Source organism: Somniosus microcephalus, chromosome 15 (genome assembly GCF_052327205.1).
Source record: "Somniosus microcephalus isolate GS21.2 chromosome 15, FLI_Smic_1.0, whole genome shotgun sequence".
NCBI lineage: Eukaryota > Metazoa > Chordata > Chondrichthyes > Squaliformes > Somniosidae > Somniosus > Somniosus microcephalus.
In genome coordinates this window covers 118,856,607-118,877,650 of record NC_141001.1, presented here as the reverse complement: position 1 = coordinate 118,877,650, position 21,044 = coordinate 118,856,607, and the positions used below count along the sequence as shown (strand labels likewise).

At 48.5% G+C, this 21,044-nt stretch overlaps 1 protein-coding gene across 1 annotated transcript in view; it reads left to right on the top strand.

Annotated features, from left to right (window-relative positions):
• The window catches only part of ovch2 (ovochymase 2), a 116,694-nt gene extending 96,768 nt beyond the window's left edge, over positions 1-19,926 (top strand). Inside the window, 4 exon segments of the mRNA XM_086008346.1 lie at positions 10,599-10,736; positions 14,955-15,099; positions 16,503-16,642; positions 19,772-19,926. Coding sequence (XP_085864472.1) covers positions 10,599-10,736; positions 14,955-15,099; positions 16,503-16,642; positions 19,772-19,926 — 578 coding nt within the window.
• Positions 19,927-21,044: the final 1,118 nt, after the last annotated feature.

Sequence of the window (21,044 nt, the reverse complement as noted above, 5' to 3'; positions counted from 1 at the left end):
GGCTCCTCTGGGGAGAGCAGCCAGAGCCAAGACCACGGCACCACAGGTGGCTCAGCTGCACGGGGGGAGGGGGGTGGGGGTGGGGGGGGGGGTGGGGGGAGGGGGGGGAGGTAGAAGAGTGGAAGAGCAATAGTGATAGGGGATTCATTAGTTAGGGGAACAGATAGGCGTTTCTGTGGACGCAGACGTGTCTCCAGGATGGTATGTTGCCTCCCTGGTGCCAGGGTCACGGATGTCACTAAGCGGCTGCAGGACACTCTGAAGGGAGAGGGTGAACAGCCAGAGGTCATTGTCCATATTGGTACCAACGACATAGGCAGAAAGAGGGATGAGGTTCTGCAGGCAGACTATAGAGAGCTGGGAAAGAGATTAAAAAGCAGGACCTCAAAGGTAGTAATCTCCGGATTACTCCCGGTGCCACGTGCTAGTGAGTACAGGAATAGGAGGATAGAACAGATGAATGCATGGCTGGAGAGGTGCAGGAGGGAGGACTTTAGATTCCTGAGACATTGGGTCCATTTCCGGGGAAGGTGGGACCTGTACAAGCCGGACGGGTTACATCTCAACAGAGCTGGGACCAATATTCTCGCGGGGAGGTTTGCTAGTGCTGTTGGGAAGGGTTTAAGCTAGTTTGGCAGGGGGATGGGCACCAGTATATAGGAGTAGAAAAGAGGAATAAGGTGCATAAAAGAGTGAGTGTGTTGGATAGTACTGGAGAAGATAGTACTAGAGGCGGTAGTAGTACCATATTAGATAGGAGCAGACTAAAAGACTACGAATAATTCAAAAATGGGTTTAGAATGCATGTACGTAAACACACAAAGTGTGGTGAATAAGGTTGGTGAGCTACAAACACAATTAGCTGTGTGGCAATATGATATTGTGGCAATAACAGAAACGTGGCTTAAAAACGGTGAGGACTGGGCACTTGATATTCAAGGGTACAAGGTGTTCAGAAAAGATAGGGAAGGAAAAAAGGGAGGTGGGGTGGCAGTGCTGATTAAGGAAGATGTAATGTTGGAAAGGGAGGATGTTCTTGAGGGGACAAGGACAGAATCCATTTGGTTAGAGTTGAGGAGCAAAAAGGGTCTGATCACACTATTGGGGGTATTCTACAGGCCTCCAAATAGTGAGAGGGAGGTAGAGGAGCAAATCTGCAGGGAAATCACAGAGATATGCAAGAGCTATAGAGTGGTGATATTGGGGGACTTTAATTACCCAAATATCAATTGGGCTAATGCTCGGGTAAAGGGAAAGGAGGGGGAGGAATTTCTGAAATGTGTTCAGGAGAATTTCCTTGACCAGTATGTTCTTCGCCCAACTAGAAAGGAGGCATTGCTGGATCTGGTGCTGGGGAATGAGGTGGGCCAGGTCGACCAAGTGTCTGTGGGAGAACACTTGGGTACGAGTGATCATCGTATTTAGATTTAGATTAGTGTGGTGTATGTGCCTTTAAGAGCAATTATGGTGTATGTGCCTTTAAGAGCCCCAGGTGTGCGTAATGCCGGTAATTGCCACTTGGGCTATATAAGCCTGTGTATTGTGTATATCCTTTAGAAACCCCCCCCCCAAGACTTGCTTAGTAAATACCTATGAACCAACTCCTGTCTTCAGTGTCTTTATCTACACACGGACACTACAGTGGCGACGAAGTGGAAACGGACTTACCTGCAATTCGGCAGCACCTCAAGGACATCGATTCCTCCAACGTCCAGAAGACTCAAGGAAGTAAGAGAAACTGTGGTTTCACCAGCTGGCCAAGCTGGTGACAGGTACTGCGCTAATCCTTCCTGGGCGTCAGGCTGGAGCTCCAGCGGCGGGCTCTACAGCTGAGACAGGCAGCGAAATCGGAGGCAAGCAATAACGGACTGGGAGGGTGCACTCGAGAGACGGCCGGCGCGGCAAGCAGGTCAGCGTTTAGACCTCCGTCGGGAACGAGTCTCCAACAGTGAATAAACGGAAACCACAGTAAAACAGCGTTGTTATCGGTAGCAGCGGCGGGAAAGCGCGGGAAGCGCCATATCGTTGCTACAGAGAAAAAAAAAAGCGCGGGAAGCGCCATATCTTTTCTGAAATGCCTAAATCTGGTAATATTGAGGCTTTTGATGGCGAAATAGAAGATTGGACCACATACGTGGAAAGAGTAGAGGTTTATTGCACTGCAAATGGAATAACAGATGAAAAAAAAGCTTCAGTACTTCTGAACTTAATGGGCGCGAAGACATACGGGCTGTTACGAAATTTAATCACTCCAGCCAAACCAAAGGACAAGACTTTTAAAGAAATTGTTGATACCCTGCAGGAGCATTTAAACCCAACACTGCTGCTGATAGCGGAACGATTCAAGTTCTTCAAGAGAAATCAACACAAGAATGAAAGTAACGCTGATTACCTAACCGAATTAAGAAAGCTATCAAAGTACTGCCAATTCGGAGCAGGACTATCGGATTATCTTCGAGACAAATTTGTTTGCGGTCTCTTAAGTGAAGGAACACAAAAAAGACTGCTTTCTGAAAAAGATTTAACATTGGACAAAGCTTTCAGTATGGCTGTATCATACGAAGCAGCAGCAAAAGGAGCTGCAGAGATACAACAAGAGACACAGGACTTCGGCACCCATAAAATGACACAGGAGTTCGGAAGATGTTATCGCTGCGGCAGATCCACCCATAACCAGAGGGACTGCTGGTTCAAGGGCAAAGCATGCAGGCAATGTGGTAAGATTGGACACATTGCACGGGTATGCCAATCTGGACAAAATAAATCCACTGACAGAAAACAAAAAATCAATAAAGAAAAGTACAGGAAGGTACAAATGATGACGGACAATAGCTCCGAAGACCAGAATAGCGATAGCGACTCCGGAAACAAGAGACTAAGCTGTCTCAAATTACATAATGTACTTGCCAAAGAGGATTACCAAACCATTTGGGTTACCCTCACAATAGCAGGGTCCCCAGTTAAAATGGAGCTAGATACAGGATCAGCTCTAACCGTAATAAATCGACGAGATTACGAGAGGCTATTTTCGCATATACCTCTAAAAGACACATCCATTATCTTAAAAACATATACGGGGCAGAAAGTCTACCCCAAAGGAAAAATAAGGGTGCCTGTGGTATACAACGGCAAAGAAATACAAAAGTTGTATTTATACATTCTACAAGATGGTGGTCCACCGTTGTTGGGACGTGAATGGATAAGGAAGATACGTTTAGACTGGCACTCCATTCAGGCACTGACGGTGACCAGTAAGGAAAAAAACAATGATGACATCATACCTGAACGATTAAAAGACATCTTGGCCAACGCCAAAGAAGTGTTTCAAGAGAAACTAGGAACCTTGAAAGGCATCACCGCCTCAATAAAAGTGGAAGATACAGCAATTCCAAATTTTTTTAAGGCAAGACCGGTGCCATACGCAATACGTCTGGCAGTCGAGGCAGAGCTGAATAATTTGGAAAAGGCAGGCGTATTATCCAAAATAGGTTGGAGCGAATGGGCAACACCCATCGTTCCAGTCATGAAAAAAACATTGAAAAATAACTCTGAGGAACAGAAAAAAATTCGCATCTGTGGGGACTTTAAGGTGACTGTAAACCCGGTCCTTCACACGGTACAGTATCCTCTTCCGAGGATAGAAGATATTTTCGCCTCACTATCCGGAGGGAAACGTTTCACAAAAATTGACTTGGCACAGGCATATCTACAGATGGAGGTTGAGGAGACCTCTAAAAAGTATCTCACAATAAACACACACAAAGGCCTGTACCAGTACAATCGACTGGTTTTTGGAATAGCATCAGCTCCAGCTATCTGGCAAAGAGCTATGGAGCAAGTCCTGCAAGGGATTCCGGGGACTCAATGCTACCTAGGCGACATCCTTATAACAGGAGAAAACAACAACGAGCACCTTGCCAATTTGGAGCAGGTGCTCACTAGGCTGAAAGAACGGGGCCTACGAGCAAATCGCCCCAAGTGCGAATTTTTCCAAAATCAGATATCATATTGTGGCCACATAATTAATAAGGAAGGGTTGCATAAGTCACCTGAAAAAATCGAAGCAGTTATAAAAGCCCCAGCACCTGAAAATGTTTCACAATTAAGGTCATTCCTGGGATTAATAAATTACTATCATAAATTTTTACCGAACTTATCAACTATTCTACACCCTCTTAATGATCTTCTACAGACAGGAGTGATTTGGAAATGGAACGAAGACTGTAAACGTGCCTTCCATAAATGTAAAGACTTAATCACATCCGAGAAAATTTTGGCTCATTACAACCCATCACTACCAATCAGACTGGCATGCGATGCATCCCCTTACGGCATAGGAGCGGTATTGTCCCATAGATTCCCTGATGGCTCGGAACGGCCGATAGCTTTTGCGTCACGCTCATTGAACTCAGCTGAGCGTAACTATGCCCAGATAGACAGGGAAGCACTCAGCCTGGTATGGGGAGTGAAGAAATTCAACCATTACCTACACGGACAAAAATTTACCTTGCTGACTGACCATCAACCCCTCATCTCCATATTCAACCCTAAAAAAGGTGTCCCCATTATGACGGCACAAAGACTACAGAGGTGGTCCCTTTTTCTAGGGGCACACCAATACAACATTGAATACAAAGGGTCAAAACAGCATGGCAATGCTGACGGTTTATCACGCCTACCGTTGCCAACGATAGAAGAGGCACCTACAGTAGACCCAGTAGAGATATTCCACTCTACCATAGTGGAATGTCTACCGGTGACAAATTCTGCCATTGAAAGGGAGACAAGAAATGACCCTACTCTCTCACGGGTCTACGATTTAACAGTGAAGGGATGGCCAGCACATGGCGAACCACTGTTGCCAGCATTCTCGCAAAGAAGAGAACAGCTGTCAGTGTGCCGAGGAACCTTGATGTGTGGATCCAGAGTGGTGATTCCACCCAAACTCCAGGATAAAGTACTAAAGGAGCTTCACGAGGGGCATCTGGGTGGAGTGAAAATGAAGAACCTAGCTAGGGCGTTTGTATGGTGGCCAGGTATCGATGGAGACATCGAAGACATGACCAAGAGCTGCCTAGGATGCCAGAAGGTCCAAAATGCTCCGCCACAGGCCCCTCTGCATCCATGGGAGTGGCCCTCATCTCCCTGGCAAAGGGTGCACATCGACTTTGCTGGTCCATTTATGGGCTCAATGTTCTTAATCGCAGTTGATGCACACTCCAAGTGGCCGGAGGTAATAAAGATGTCCTCCACCACCACGGAAAAAACCATCACAGTATTAAGGACCATATTTGCCAGGAATGGGCTGCCGGAGCAGATATGTTCTGATAATGGACCGCAATTTGTGTCCGACGAATTCAGAAAGTTCTTAAAGAACAATGGGGTAAAGCACTACACGTCCGCCCCATACCATCCCGCCACCAATGGATTGGCTGAAAGGTTTGTCCAGACCTTCAAGAAGGCCATCAAGGCCATGGGTAATGAAGACATAAAACTTCAGCACAAGGTGGATAACTTCTTATTTGCATATAGGAATGCAACGCATATGGTTACTAACCAAACTCCCGCCATGATGTTCTACAATAGAAACCTAAGATGCCAGCTGGATTTGGTCAAGCCCAACATCCGAAGGGACGTGGAGAACCGGCAGTTTCAGGGCATGAATGAAAGGCCAACTAGGGCCTTCCAGATAGGCCAACCGGTTTTGGCCCGGGACTACCGTACCGAGAAATGGCAGCCTGGAACTATCTGCACACGATTAGGACCACTGATGTATACCGTGGACATCGGAGACAGCATAATAAGGCGCCATGCTGACCAAATCATCAAGTCATCCGAAAAGGGACAACCTACACCACCACTCTATACATCTAACGATGAAGTAGAGATACCCATATCCACCTCCGATCCAGTGATACTGGAGCCCGATGAACCCGACACTGGCCTTCAAGCCGAATCAGCCTTGCCAGAAGAACCTGCTACACCACCAGAAACTACTACACCCCCGAGGCGTTATCCGGACCGAGTCAGGAAACCTCCTGAGAGACTAACTTATAATTAATTAATACAGCAATGTATATTATTTTGCATATAACATGTAATTAATAATTACTTAAAATATGATGTACTAGTTAGCTAGAAGGGGAGGAATTGTGGTGTATGTGCCTTTAAGAGCAATTATGGTGTATGTGCCTTTAAGAGCCCCAGGTGTGCGTAATGCCGGTAATTGCCACTTGGGCTATATAAGCCTGTGTATTGTGTATATCCTTTAGAAACCCCCCCCCCCCCCCCCATTGGTAAAATGGAACCAAAGACTGACAGGAAAAACTGTAACGGAACAATGGGTGATCTTTAAGGAGATGTTCCAAGTACGGGCTCGGTACATTCCAACAAGAGGGAAGGGTAAGGGAACCAAAGCAAGGGCTCCTTGAATGATGAGGGAGATAGTGCAGATGATGAAACAAAAAAAGAGGGTGTACGATGAATGTCAGGTGAATTCTTCAAGGGAGAACCAAACCAAATACAATAAGTTGAGAGGGGAAGTGAAGATGAAAATAAGATTGGCAAAGAGAGCATATGAGAGTAGAATGGCGGTTAACATAACAGGGAACCCAAAAATCTTCTACCGGCATGTAAACAGTAAGCAGGTAGTAAGAGGCGGGGTGGGGCCTATTAGGGGCAAAGAAGGTGATACATGCTTAGAGGCGTAGGGCAAGGCTAGAATACTCAATGAGTACTTTGTATTGGTGTTTACTAAGGAGGTGGATGCTGATAAAATATCGGTAGAAGTGGAAAAGGTAGAAGCAATGGAAGGGGTGAAAATTGATAGACAGGATGTACTAGAAAGGCTGGGTATGCTTAGAGTGGATAAGTCGCCTGGTCCAGATGGCTTGCATCCCAGGTTGCTAAGGGAATTGGCGGAGGAGATAGCAGAAGGGCTTGCCATAATTTTCCAATCTTCCCTAGATGCGGGGGAGGTGCCTGAGGATTGGAAAGTGGCAAATGTGACACCATTGTTCAAGAAAGGGTGTAAGGACAATCCTAGTAACTACAGGCCAGTCAGTTTAACATCAGTGGTGGGTAAAGTTTTAGAAACAATAATCAAGGAAAAAATTAACAGGCACTTGGAGAGGTTTAAGCTAATTAAGGAGAACCAACATCGATTTGTAAAGGGCAGATCGTGTTTGACTAATCTAATTGAATTTTTTGATGAAGTAACAGGGAGGATTGATGAAGGGAATGCAATGGATGTGGATTTTCAGAAGGTGTTTGACAAAGTACCACATAGAAGGTTGGTTAACAAAATTGAGTCTCATGGAATAAGTGGGTCAGTGGCAGCTTGGATAAGGAATTGGCTTAAGGACAGAAAACAGCGAGTTGTGGTAAATGGCTGTTTTTCAGACTGGAGGATGGTAGACAGTGCTGTTCCCCAAGGGTCAGTGCTGGGGCCACTGCTTTTTTTGATATATATATATATATTTAAATGACCTGGGTATTGGAATACAGAGTAAAATTTCTAAATTTGCCGATGACACCAAACTTGGGGGTGTGGCAAACAGTGAGGATGATACCAATCGACTGCAACAGGACATAGAAAGGTTAGCAGAATGGGCAGACAGGTGGCAGATGAAATTTAATACAGAGAAGTGCGAGGTGATGCATTTTGGCAGAAGGAACAGGGAGAGGCAATATAGACTTAATGGCACAGTTTTAAAGAGTGTGCAGGGACAGAGGGACCTGGGAGTTAATGTGCATAGGTCCCTGAAGGTGGCGGGACATATTGAGAGAGTGGTTAGCAAAGCATATGGGATCTTGGGCTTCATAAATAGAGGTATTGAGTACAAAAGTAGAGAAGTTATGCTGAACCTTTATAAAGCGCTGGGTAGGCCACAACTGGAGTATTGCGTCCAGTTCTGGTCACCACACTTTAGGAAGGATGTGAAGGCCCTTGAGAGGGTGCAGAGGAGATTTACCAGAATGGTTCCGGGGATGGGGGATCTTAGCTACAAAGACAGGCTGGAGAAGCTGGATTTGTTTTCATTAGAGCAAAGGAGGTTGCGGGGTGATTTGATAGAGGTGTACAAGATTATGACAGGTTTGGATAGGCTAGACGGGGAAAGGCTGTTCCCACTAGTTGATGGTACAAGGACTAGGGGACACAGATTTAAGATTTTGGGCAAGAGATACAGGGGGGACGTGAGGGAAAACTTTTTTACACAGCGAATGGTGAGGACCTGGAACTCGCGGTCGACGGAAGTGGTGGAAGCGGAGACACTCAATGTTTTCAAGGGGGGACTGGATAGGCACTTGAGGGAAATAAACTTTGCAGGGGTACGGGGATAGAGCGGGGGAATGGGACTGACTGGATTGCTCTACAGAGAGCCGGCGCGGACTCGATGGGCCGAATGGCCTCCTTCTGTGCCGTTATGACTCTATTACTCTATGACTCTCCAGCCAGGGGACACAACTTCTCAACATCTACCCTGTCGAGCCCCCTCAGAATCTTACATGTTTCAATGAGGTCACCTCTTATTCTTCAGAACTGCAGAGAGTGCAGTCTCAATCTACTCAATTATGTGGCTCGGTGTCAAATTCTATCTGATAACGCTCCTGTGAAGCGCCTTGGGATGTTTTATTACGTTAAAGGCGCTGTATAAATGCAAGTTGTTGCTGCTGCAGGTGCAAGATCAGAAGCAGTTTTATTCCGTGAGCTATCATACAGTAACTATTCCCCCCAGAAGATGGCACTGTAGCTTATTACCAGCCCATCGCCCTCTTTAATTGAAACTTTTCTCTCCGTAACACTCGTTTTAAGACAGCAAGTTGCAGTCGAATTATCTGCTTTCTTAACAACTCTGGTAGATCCTCAAACAGAACCATTTCTGACAGAGATTCATCCACGATGGGTTTTCACTGTGGCTCTGTTCACCCTTCACTCCCTGAGCTCGCGGACCCACATTGGCTCCCAGTTGAGAAATACCTCACTTAAAAAATTTTCACCCTTGTTTTCAAATCCGTCCACAGTCTCGTCCCCCTCCCTATCTCTGTGATCTCCTCCAGCCCCACAACCCTCCGCGATCTCTGCACTCCTCCAACTCTGGCCTCTTGCGCACCCCCCGATTTTAATCGCTCCACCATTGGCGGCCGTGCCTTCAGCTGCCTGGGCCCTAAGCTCTGGAATTCCCTCCCTAATGCTCTCCGCCTCTCTCTCCTCCTTTAAGATGTTCCTTAAAACCTACCTCTTTGACCAAGCTTTTGGTCACCTCTCCTAATATCTCCTTATGTGGCTCGGTGTCAAATTTTAATTTGAGAATCGCTCCTGTGAGGTGCTATATTAATACAAGTTGTTGTTGTTATCCTGGGATTTCTGCATTTGCTTCAAGTGTTCATCCGATTCCTTGCTTGATGACTGATGGGAGTCTCATCAATTTCAACGGCAAGCACTTTTCCTGAATGTATTTACTGGCTGTGGTCTAGGTGCTATTCTCATTGAATGAGGTGGGGGGGTAAATCACATGCCTTACAATCGTAGCACGACTCCTTTCACAACCCCAAGACGCCCAAAAGCGTTTCACAGCCAGTTAAGTCCTTTTGAAGCGTCGTCACTGTTGTAATGTAGGGTAACGCGGCTGCCAATGTGCGCACAGCAAGCTCCCACATACAGCAAAGCGATAAATGACCAGCTCGTCTGTTTTTTTTTAGTAATGCTGGTTGAGGGATAACTTTCGGGCCAGGTCACCCGGGGAGAAGTCTTCTTCGAAATAATGACCGTGGGATACCACCCGAGAGGTTAGTCGAGGCCGCAAGACGGCACCTCTGACAGTGCGGCACTCCCTCAGCACTGCACTGGGAGTGCCAGCCTAGATTTTTGTGCTCTAGTCTCTGGAGTGGGACTTGACCCCACAACCTTCTGACTCAGAGAGACGAAGGTGCTGCCCACTGAGCCACAGCTGGCTAGTGTATTGTTATAGGTTCTGCACATTTCCTGTCCAACTTCCTTCCTGCGGTTACAATTTTTTGTCACACTTTTACGTCAATACTTATCATTGAAGCTGTTTATGTTAACATTTGGAATGGAAATCTTGTATGTAAGCAGTTGCCTGTTACCATGATGTAGTAAGTTTACTTTTCATTCATGGGGTGTGGGTGTCACTGGCAAGGCCAGCATTTATTGCCCTCGAGAAGGTGGTGAGCTGCCATTTCAGAGGCGCAGTTAAGAGTCAACCACATTGCTGTGGGTCTGGAGTCACATATAGGCCAGACCAGGGAAGGACAGTAGATTTCCTTCCCTAAAGGGCATCAGTGAAGCAGATGGGTTTTTACGACAATCTGGTAGTTTCATGGTCACCATTACTGATACTAGCTTTTTAAAATTCCAGATTTATTTAATTAACTGAATTTAAATTCCCCAGCTGCCGTGGTGGGATTTGAACTCATGTCTACCGGGTCATTAGTCCAGGCCACTGGATTACTAGCCCAGTGACATAACCACTGTGCTACCGTTCCCCCATTTAGTAGCAGGCTCTGTGTTGGTTTGCGTTTATTAGAAGCTTGTGATTCGTTAAGGTGTTCACTTTCACTTTCTGATTGGCCCGCAGCTGGCGCTGGTGAGGCTGAGGTGCAACGTACCCTGGGGACTCCTGTTGCTGCTGCTTCGTCCAATCCGACCACACCTCCATTCACAGAAACGCAACTCTTACAAGTGATGGAACCTCGTGCTCCGGGCTTTGCCTCTGGTTTCGGTAAAGGGGAGTCGACCATTCAGGACTGAGATGAGGGGAAATTTCTTCACTCGGAGGGTGGTGAATCTTTGGAATTCTCTACTCCAGGGGGCTGTGGAGGCTGAGTCGCTGATTATAGTCAAGACAGAGATCGATAGATTTTTGGACTCTCGGGGAATCAAGGGATATGGGGATAGTGTGGGAAAGTGGAGTTCTAGATACCCTCTAGTGGGGGAATCTAGAACTAGGGGGCATAGTTTCAGAATAAGGGGTCGCCCATTCAAGACGGAGATGAGGAGGAATTTCTTCTCTCAGAGCTGTGGAGGCGGAGTCATTGGACAGGATTTTCATTGGGCCGTGGAGTCAGGATTGAAGGCGTGGGGGGGTTAAAATCCCGAAATCGGGGGTCCCGACCCCATCCCGCATCCAAACCCGCCTCCATGCCAGTTTCAAAGGAGGCGGGTACCTGTCCCGCACGGGGACCCGCCTACCCGAGGCGGGAAGGGATTAGTGCCAATTAACTGCCTGTTAACAGGTAGTTAACAGGCAGTTTTCAGCCTAATCCCTATTTTTAAGGTTGAAGTGTGGGATTCCCGATGGCTCCAAACCACGCCAAGTTGGAGGAGTCGGGCCATCGGGTTGAAGGACTTGGAGGGGTCGAGATGTTGGTGTTCAGGTGAGTGACGTGTGCATGAGTGCAAAGGTAAGTGTGTTTGGTGTGTCTAAAGTGATTAAAGAAGTTTTACATACCTTTTCTTACCTTTTCAGCCTTCCTTCCTTTAGGTCTTGGGAGTCCCTCATCTCACCGGCACAGAAAGCAGAATGGCTGCGAACTGTCAAAAGTGACAGCCTGCAGCTTTCTGTGCAGGAGAGATTTCTAACTGAGTCTGTGGCGAAGGACTCAGGTTAGAAGTAAGACTGTCAGTGTTTGACAGCTTCAAACAGCTGCGAAACGCTGATATTTCATCTGTCAAAACCTCTTGACAGATGAAATTTCAGTCTGTGACGTCACCTGTTGCCGGGTGGCCCTTAATTGGCCTGCTGAGCCCGCTGGGGGGGCTCAACAAGGTCAATTAAGTTAAAATTGTGTGGATTGGCCGCATCTCGATGGAGGCGGGACTACAACCCCGAAAGTTGTAGTCCCGACTCCTGAGTGAAAATCCTGCCCATTGAATATATTCAAGGCGGAGATAGACAGACATTTGAACTACAAGAGAGTCAAGGGGTATGGGGAGAGAGCGGGAAAATGGTGTTGAGGCCAAGATTGGATCAGCCATGATCTTATTGAATGGCGGAGCAGGCTCGAGGGGCCGAATGGCCCACTCCTGCTCCTATTTCTTATATTCTAATGTTTGTTTCTAATTTAAAAAAAATATTTGTTCCTGGGATGTGGGCGTCACTGGCAAGGCCGGCATTTATTGGCTATCCCTAACTGCCCTTGAGACGGTAGTGGTGAGCCGCCTTCTTGAACCGCTGCAGTGCTGTGCGGTGAAGGTGCTCCCGCAGTGCTGTTAGGCGGGGAGTTCTAATGCAATAGTTTGCGTTCGAGGGATTCCCTGAGACAGCTGAGTGAGTCACTAGGGTCGCAGGGGCTGCTCGGACTCTGGTTTGAGTCCTGGTAAAGGTGAGACAAAATTCGAGACGCACCTGGATCGATGTCAGGTGGAGTTTGTGGCTGAAGAAACGCGGCTGCTTCACTCAAAGGGATATTGTCATCCTGTGTGCCAGCAATTCCTATCAGCAGCAAACTTCAATCTTACATAGAAGTTTAAGCACAGAAACAGGCCATTCGGCCCAACAGGTCTATGCCGGTGTTCATGCTCCACACCAGCCTTCTCCCACCTCACTTTTTTGTTGGGTAAGGACATTAAGGGATATGGATAAGGACATTAAGGGATATGGAACCAAGGCGGGTAGATGGAGTCAAGATACAGATCAGCCATGATCTAATTGAATGGCGGAACAGGCTTGAGGGGCTGAATGGCCTCCTCCTGTTCCTATGTTCCTTCCTATGATTCTACTTCATCTCACCCTATCGACATAACTTTCGATTCCCTTTCTCCCTCATGTGTTTATCCACTTCCCCTTAAATGCATCTGTACTAATCGCCTCAACCACTCCCTGTGGTAGCGAGTTCCACATTCTCACCACTCTCTGGGTAAACAAGTTTCTCCTGAATTCCCTGTTGGATTTATTAATGACTATCTTATATTGATGTCCCCTAGTTCTGGTCTCCCCCACAAGTGGAAACATCTTCTCTACATCTACCCTTTCATAATCTTAAAGACCTCTATCAGGTCACCCCCTCAGCCTTCTCTTTTCTAGAGGAAAGAGCCCCAGTCTGTTCAGTCTTCCCTGATAGTTATAACCCCTCAGTTCTGGTATCATTCTTGTAAATGTTTTTTTGCACCTTCTCCAGAGCTTCTGATGATGCCCATTGTGACCAGGGGCAGGATATCTGTTGTGATCTTTTCAGTGACACTGTTTCTGAAGAGCTTAAACAGCATGATAATGTGTTCATTTACCGCAGCGTCAGCCAATGAGAGGGAGGCAGGGCGGGACTTACACCAGGACTCACAGCAAACAGTCTATTTTATGGCAGAGTCTAATTAAACAGCGCACTACAGCAAACAGTCTACAGAGTCTAATTAAACAGCGCACTACAGCAAACAGTCTACAGAGTCTATTTAAACAGAGTCTCTACGAACTACAGCAAACAGAACTCATGACCGAAACTGCAGCAAAGTCTCCCGAGTATAGCAGGATTATTTCTCCAGCAAAACGCAGTGAGTGGGGGATAGTTACACAATACAAATGATGTACGCAAAATCAATCCCAGCCACTGACAGCAGTGCGGTCTCCAAGCATGATTGGTGGGGGGGGGGGGGGGGGGGGGGGGAATTACCCAATCATCTCTACTCTGGCCGGGAATAGTGGAAAAACTAGGACTGTATTTGCTGGGCGAGAGAAGGTTAAGGGATGTAATAGAAGTTTGGCTTCAATGGGCGATGGAGGAAGACGAGGCCCCTTCAAAGGTGTTGAATTATTTTTCTGAGGTCGAGAAGGAGCAGGAGTGAACCTCCGGGGCCCACAAACATAATGCAGCCCGCTCCTGTCCTGGGACCCCCACTTTTCAAGATCAGGAGAACCCCGCACCTCCAACTCCCTCACGACTTACCTTCCTGGTGGCTGACTCGGTCTGATCTCAATTAGGCGAGCTACATGGGCGAGCTACACCGGCGAGCTATACGGGCGAGCTACACCGGCGAGCTACACCAGGGATGCCTGTTTGGCTCCTCGCAGCTCTTCTGCCAGATTTAAATGAGGCCGGGGCCTCAAAATCACGGGTTTGCGGGGGTGGGGGTGGGGGGGAGGTGGTGGGGAGGAGGAGGGTCGGGGGAGGGGTTGGGCTGCTTTGTCGCCCAATCAGGTGACCGACCAACACACTCGCCCCCGATCGATCCCTCTGAAAGTCAAAATCACCCCCCAGTCAGTTTTCAGATAAATCACAAGAGGGGGACTTGTCCCATGTTGGTTGAGGGATAAATATTGGGCAGGACACTGGGCATTTATATAACTACTTTCACGACCCAAAGCACTTGACAGCCAATGAAGTACTTTTTGAAGCGTAGTCACTGTTGTAATGTGGGAAATGCAGCAGCCAATTTACACACAGCAAGCTCCCACAAACAGCAATCTGATAATGACCCGATCATCTGTTTTTAGTGATGTTGATTGAGGGATAAATATTGGCCCCAGGACACCGGGGGGGAACTCCCCTGCTCTTCTTCGAAATAGTGCTGACATGAATCTTGTCATTCATGAAAGAAAGACTTATGAAATAATACTGAGCAGCCTGCTGGTGGCGCTGTCCAGGGAGAGTATAAATACTCGGGCACGGGCCCAGCTTGCGCAGGACATTCTTAACAGGAACTAGTGAAGGACACAACTAGACCTCCATGTTGTAAAACAGTTGATTAAAGCTTTGTTTAGCGCTTAGACCAAGTGCCTAGTAGTTTTCTTACGTCAATTGCCACGGGATCTTTTACGTCCACCTGAGAGAGCAGACGGGGGCCTCGGTTTAACGTCTCAGCTGAAAGACGAGTGATACAAACCAGTGCCTTCCCGCGTGTAGATGACCTGATTTGGAAAGGGTGTCCTCACTGCTCACGGCGGCACGGAGTTTAAAGCTCGGCTCACTAAAATCTTTCTCTTATTTTTTTCTGCTCCAAGCAGGACCTTTTCTGGAGAGCCTGGCGGCCGCAACTCCTTCCGAGAACCCGGTCGAGAAGGTTCATTTCACTCCTGGCTGCAAGGACGTGATTTTGCTGGGAGCTCGAGGAGAGATAAAATCAACCGGTTACCCTGACCAGCCGAGGTATTTACCGGCACCGGTAAAAAGAAAAAAGAAAGACTTGCATTTCTATAGCGCCTTTGATGACCACCGGACGTCCCAAAGCGCTTTACAGCCAATGAAGTAGTTTTGAAGTGTAGTCACTGCTGTAATGTAGGAAACGCAGCAGGCACTTTGTGCATAGCAAGCTCCCACAAACAGAAATGTGATAATGACCGGATAATCTGTTTTTTAATGATGTTTATTGAGGGAGAAATATTGGCCCAGGACACCGGGGGAGAACTCCCCTGCTCTTCTTCAAAATAGTGCTATGGGATTTTTTTACGTCCACCTGAGAGGTCAGCTCGGTTTAACGTCTCATCCGACAGTATAGAAGTAGCTGTCGACCCACTCCCGTGACCTGTTGTTCTAATCTCTGCAAGATGGCAGGAGCTGCCCAAAAAAGAAAACGGAGCTGAGGCCGCAGGAGATGCTTTTAATGTTAATTTAGAGCAACAGAAATAAGGGGCTGGATTTTGTCAATGGGGACGTGATGGAGGCGGGACTCCGACTTTTTGGGTTGTAGCCCCGCCTCCATCGATTTGTGGCCAACCCATGCTATTTTCCCTTGATTGACCTTGTTAAGCCCGCCCAGCGGGCTCAGCAGGCCAATTAAGGGACACCTGGTTACTGGTGAAATCAGCGATTGACATTTCATCTGTCGAGAGCTTTTGACAGATGAACAATCCGCGTTTGACAGCTCTGTGAAGCTGTCAAACACTGACAATCTGTCTCCTAACTTGAGTCCTTCTACTCAGACTCAGTTAGCGATCTCTCCAGACTAGAAAGCAGAGGCTGCAGTTTTTGACAGTTTAGCGGCCATTCTGCTTTCTGTGCCGGTGAGCTGAGGGACTCCTGAGAACTGAAGGAAGGAAGCCTGCAGGAGAAAGTAAAGGTAAGTAAAACTTATTAAAACACTTTACACTTACCTCACACATTTACCTCTGCACACATGCACCCATCACTCACCTGCACAACGGGCATCTCGACCCCTCCAACCCCTTCAGACCGACGGTCCGCCTCGCTAACTTGGCGTGGTTTGGAGCCGTCGGGAATCCCACACTTCACCAATAAAAATAGGGATTAGGCTAAAAACTACCTGTTAACTACCTGTTAACAGGCAGTTAATTGGCACTAATCCCCTTCCCGCCTCGGGGAGGCGGCTCCCAGCACAGGTCGGGTACCCGCCTCCTGGGACATTGGCACGGACGTGGGTTGGGGGCGGGATGGGTTCGTGCCCCCTGATTCTGCAATTTTCCCACCACTCCCGCCTACAGGGAGTGACAGGTCTGTTGCTCATGTTTTTATTTCTGTGCCGAAGCAACTGGTGTCCACACAAACCTTTCAAGAACGATGAAAGTCCTCTCCCCCTCCCCATTGTCTTTCAGTTGCTCGTGGAGAATTATTGCCCCAAGGAACAGAATTATTAAACTGAATTTCAAAGCCTTTAATCTCAACACAGAAGGTGAAGACTGCATAGATTCTCTTGCAGTGTATGATGGAGTAACTGTTGGTCGACACTTAAGAGGTACGTCCAGCTTAAGAGCGTCCACTTTGGGCAATGGGTTGAATAAATCCTCTGCCCTCTCCCATTATGCCGTTTAAAGATCATGGCTTCCGTTGAGTTCGGATCTCTCGCCGGGCTGAATTGGACCGGCAGGTGGTGGGAAGGGATGCGGAGGCCCTCCTGGGCAAGTCAGAAAAGGCCCTCAGTGCGGCCCAGGAGGGGGTAGCTGTGCTCCTCCGGGTTCCCGCGAGGGGTCCCCATCGCCCCTTAGCTCCCCACGAGACCATCCCATCCCGACTCGTACTTGGAATCCGGGAGAGGACCTCTCGCGATTCCCCCCCATGCTGGCGACCATTCTACGCCCTCTTCCTGCCCGTTCCAGCCTCGAAGCGGCCAGGCAGCATTTCTCCGTGTCTTTCTTGACCTCAGGACGTCTCAAAGCGCTTTACAGCCAATGAAGTACTTTCTGATGTGTACTCACTGTTGTAATGTAGGAAACACAGCAGCCAATTCATGCACAGCAAGCTCCCAAAAGCAGCAATGTGATAATGACCAGATCATCTGTTTTTAGCGCTGTTGATTTAGGGATAAATATTGGCCCAGGAGAACTCTCTTACTCTTCTTTGAAATAGTGCCATGGGATCTTTTATGTCCACCAGAGAGAGCAGACGGGGCTCATCCAAAAGACGACACCTCCGACAGTGCAGCGCTCCCTCAGTACTGCCCCTCCAACAGTGCAGCGCTCCCTCAGTACTGCCCCTCCGACCGTGTGGCGCTCCCTCAGTACTGCCCCTCCGACAGTGCAGCGCTCCCTCAGTACTGACCCCCCGACAGTGCAGCGCTCCCTAAGTACTGCCCCCCTCACAATACAGCGCTCCCTCAGTACTGCCCCTCTGACAGTGCAGCACTCCCTCAGTACTGCCCCTCCGACAGTGCAGCGCTCCCTCACTACTGCCGCTCCGACAGTGCAACGCTCCTTCAGTACTGCCCCTCTGACAGTGCGGCACTCCCTCAGTTCGGACCCTCCGACAGTGCGGCGCTCCCTCAGTACTGCCCCTCTGACAGTGTGGCACTCCCTCAGTACTGCCCCTCTGACAGTGCAGTGCTCCCTCAGTACTGCACCTCCGACAGTGCAGCGCTCCCTCAGTACTGCCCCTCCGACAGTGCAGCACTCCCTCAGTACTGCCCTTCCGACCGTGCGGCGCTCCCTCAGTACTGCCCCTCTGACAGTGCAGCGCTCCCTCAGTACTGACCCCCCGACAGTGCAGCGCTCCCTCAGTACTGCCCCTCCGACAGTGCGGCGCTCCCTCAGTACTGCCCCTCCGACAGTGCAGCTCTCCCTCAGCACTGCCCCTCCGACAGTGCAGCTCTCCCTCAGCACTGCCCCTCTGACAGTGCAGCTCTCCCTCAGCACTGCCCCTCCGACAGTGCAGCACTCCCTCAGTACTGCCCCTCTGACAGTGCGGCGCTCCCTCAGTACTGCCCCTCCGACAGTGCGGCGCTCCCTCAGTAATACCCTTCCGACAGTGCGGCGCTCCCTCAGTACTGCCCCTCCGACAGTGTAGCTCTCCCTCAGCACTGCCCCTCTGACAGTGCAGCGCTCCCTCAGTACTGCCCCTCCGACAGTGTAGCTCTCCCTCAGCACTGCCCCTCCGACAGTGCAGCACTCCCTCAGCACTGCACTGGAGTGTCAGCCTGGATTTTTGTGCTCAAGTCTCTGGAGTGGGACTTGAACCCACGACCTCCTGACTGAGAGGCGAGAGAGTGCTGCCCACTGAGCCATGGATCCGAGCCATTAACTCGCTCCAAGCTAAAACGCACCTCGACGTTTTTTCAAGTTCTGGGATCCGTTTTGACCATTGGGTGGCGAGCGGTAAACGGGGGGGTAAACGGGCACTAGCGGATCCATCGCCCGAAGTATCTGCACCTGGATTTTCCTTACCAAGGTGGGCAGAGGTGTAGAACGGGACACTGATCTGTCACCCTCCAGTTCACTGTCCCCCAGGGTGGTGGGTAAATTCTGTCCCGCCGTGTTTGATGCCAAGTCCAGTTACGATGGGGCAAACGTTTCTACTACCTCGGATGTGAAAGTTCGATCATTGCTCCAACCATGGCCTGATGTGCAAAAAGGGGGACAAAGTCTGGCAGAGATGCGATATAATTGGGTGGAATTTTAGGAAGGATGTCAAGGCCTTGGCGAGGGTGCAGAGGAGATTTATTGGAATGGTTCCAGGGATGAGGGACTTCAGTTATGTGGAGAGACTGGAGAAGCTGGGATTGTTCTCCTTAGAGCAGAGAAGGCTAAGGGGAGATTTAATCGAGGTGTTCGATTAATTTAATCATGAGGGGTTTTGATAAGAATAGATAAGGAGAAACTGTTTCCAGTGGCAGGAGGGTCGGTAACCAGAGGACACAGATTGAAGATTATTCGCAAAAGAACCAGAGGCGACATAAATGTTTTTACGCAGTGAGTTGTTGTGATCTGGAATGCGCTGCCTGAAAGGGCGGTGGAAGCAGATTCAATAGGAACTTTCAAAAGGGAATTAGAGAAATATTTGTAGGGGAAAATTGTTGGGCTGTGGGGAAAGAGCAGGGGGGAGTGGGACTAATCGGAGAGCTCATTCAAAGAGCCGGCACAGGCACGATGGGCCGAATGGCCTCCTCCTGTGCTGTGTGATTCTGTATGATTCTATTTATATTCAACATAAAAATTGATTTTTTTTCCTTCCTGAACGAATGAAAAGAGTTTAGCAAGTGTTGCATTTTAAGATTGAGGTGCGCTGCCGGTAGCAGCCTTCACAAGCAGCAGTTTTCAGATAGGGAGGGAACAGTTGGAAGCTGTATAAAGCCAGCGCAATCTGTCCGACTGGTGCAATTACTTCCTGTTTTACTCCTTAGTTCCAACCTAGCTCCAGCTTAGTCCCACCAGGAACAATGCGAGCATTGAAATCTCCATCTCGTGAGGGGTAAGTCCCAGAGGAGATCAGGCGCGAGAACCTTGTTCAGGGCTAAGGGGAGAGAGCAGGGAGGAGTGGGACTAATTGGAGAGCTCTTTCAAAGAGCCGGCACAGGCACGATGGGCCAAATGGCCTCCTTCTGTGCGGTATCATTCTATGGTTCTGTGGAATCAAATCTCTTTTCTTCTTCCAGCTAGGTTTTGTGGGGCGGTAGAGCCTCGTACCATCTGGTCCAGCGGCCCAGGACTTACTGTGGAATTCACTTCCGATTCGGCTGGCTCCTCGAGTGGCTTCTGGCTTCTTTACACCACGTATGACTCAAAGGACCGACAGTAGCTCCTCGAGTGAACTACGTGCCATCTAAGTGAACAGATTACAAAGAAATGTACAGCACAGAAACAGGCCATTCGGCTAAACCGGTCCATGCCGGCATTTACGCTCCACACCAGCCTCCTCCTGCCCCTCTGCATCTCACCCTATTGACAAATCACTCTATTCCTTTCTCCCTCATGTGTTTATCCAGCTTCCCCTTAAATGCATCTGTACTATTCGCTTCAACCACTCCCTGTGGTAGCGAGTTCCACATTCTCACCACTCTGGGTAAAGAAGTTTCTCCTGAATTCCCTATTGGATTTATTAGTGACTATCTTATTTTTATGGCCCCTAGTAAACATATGAACATAAGAAGCAGGAGCAGGAGTAGGCCATACGGCCCCTCGGGCCTGCTCCGCCATTCAATAGGATCATGGCTGATCCGAATCTAGACTCACGTCCACTTCCCTGCCCTCTCCCCGTAACCCCTAATTCCCTTATCTGCTAGGAAACTGTCTATCTCCATTTAAAATTTATTTAATATTGCAGCTTCCACAGCTCTCTGAGGTAGCAAATTCCATAGATTTACTACCCTCTGAGTGAAGAAGTTTCTCCTCATCTCAGTTTTGAAAGGGCAGCCCCTTATTCTTAGATTATGCCCCCTAGTTCTAGTCTCACCCATCAGTGGAAACATCCTCACCGCATCCACCCGATCAAGCCCCCTCACAATCTTATATGTTTCGATTAAGATCGCCTCTCATTCTTCTGAACTCCAATGAGTAGAGTCCTAACCTACTCAACCTTTTCTCATACGTCAACCCCCTCATCTCCGGAATCAACCGAGTGAACCTTCTCTGAACTGCCTCGAGAGCAAGTATATCTTTTCTTAAATATGGAAACCAAAACTGCACGCAGTATTCCAGGTGTGGCCTCACCAATACCCTGTATAACTGCAGCAAGACTTCCCTGTTTTTATACTCCATTCCCCCTTGCAATAAAAGCCAAGATTCCATTGGCCTTCCTGATCACCTGCTGCACCTGCATACTAACTTTTTGTGTTTCATGCACCAGGACCCCCAGATCCCTTTGTACTGTAGCACTTTGCAGTTTCTCTCCATTTAGATGATAACTTGCTCTTTGATTTTTTCTGCCAA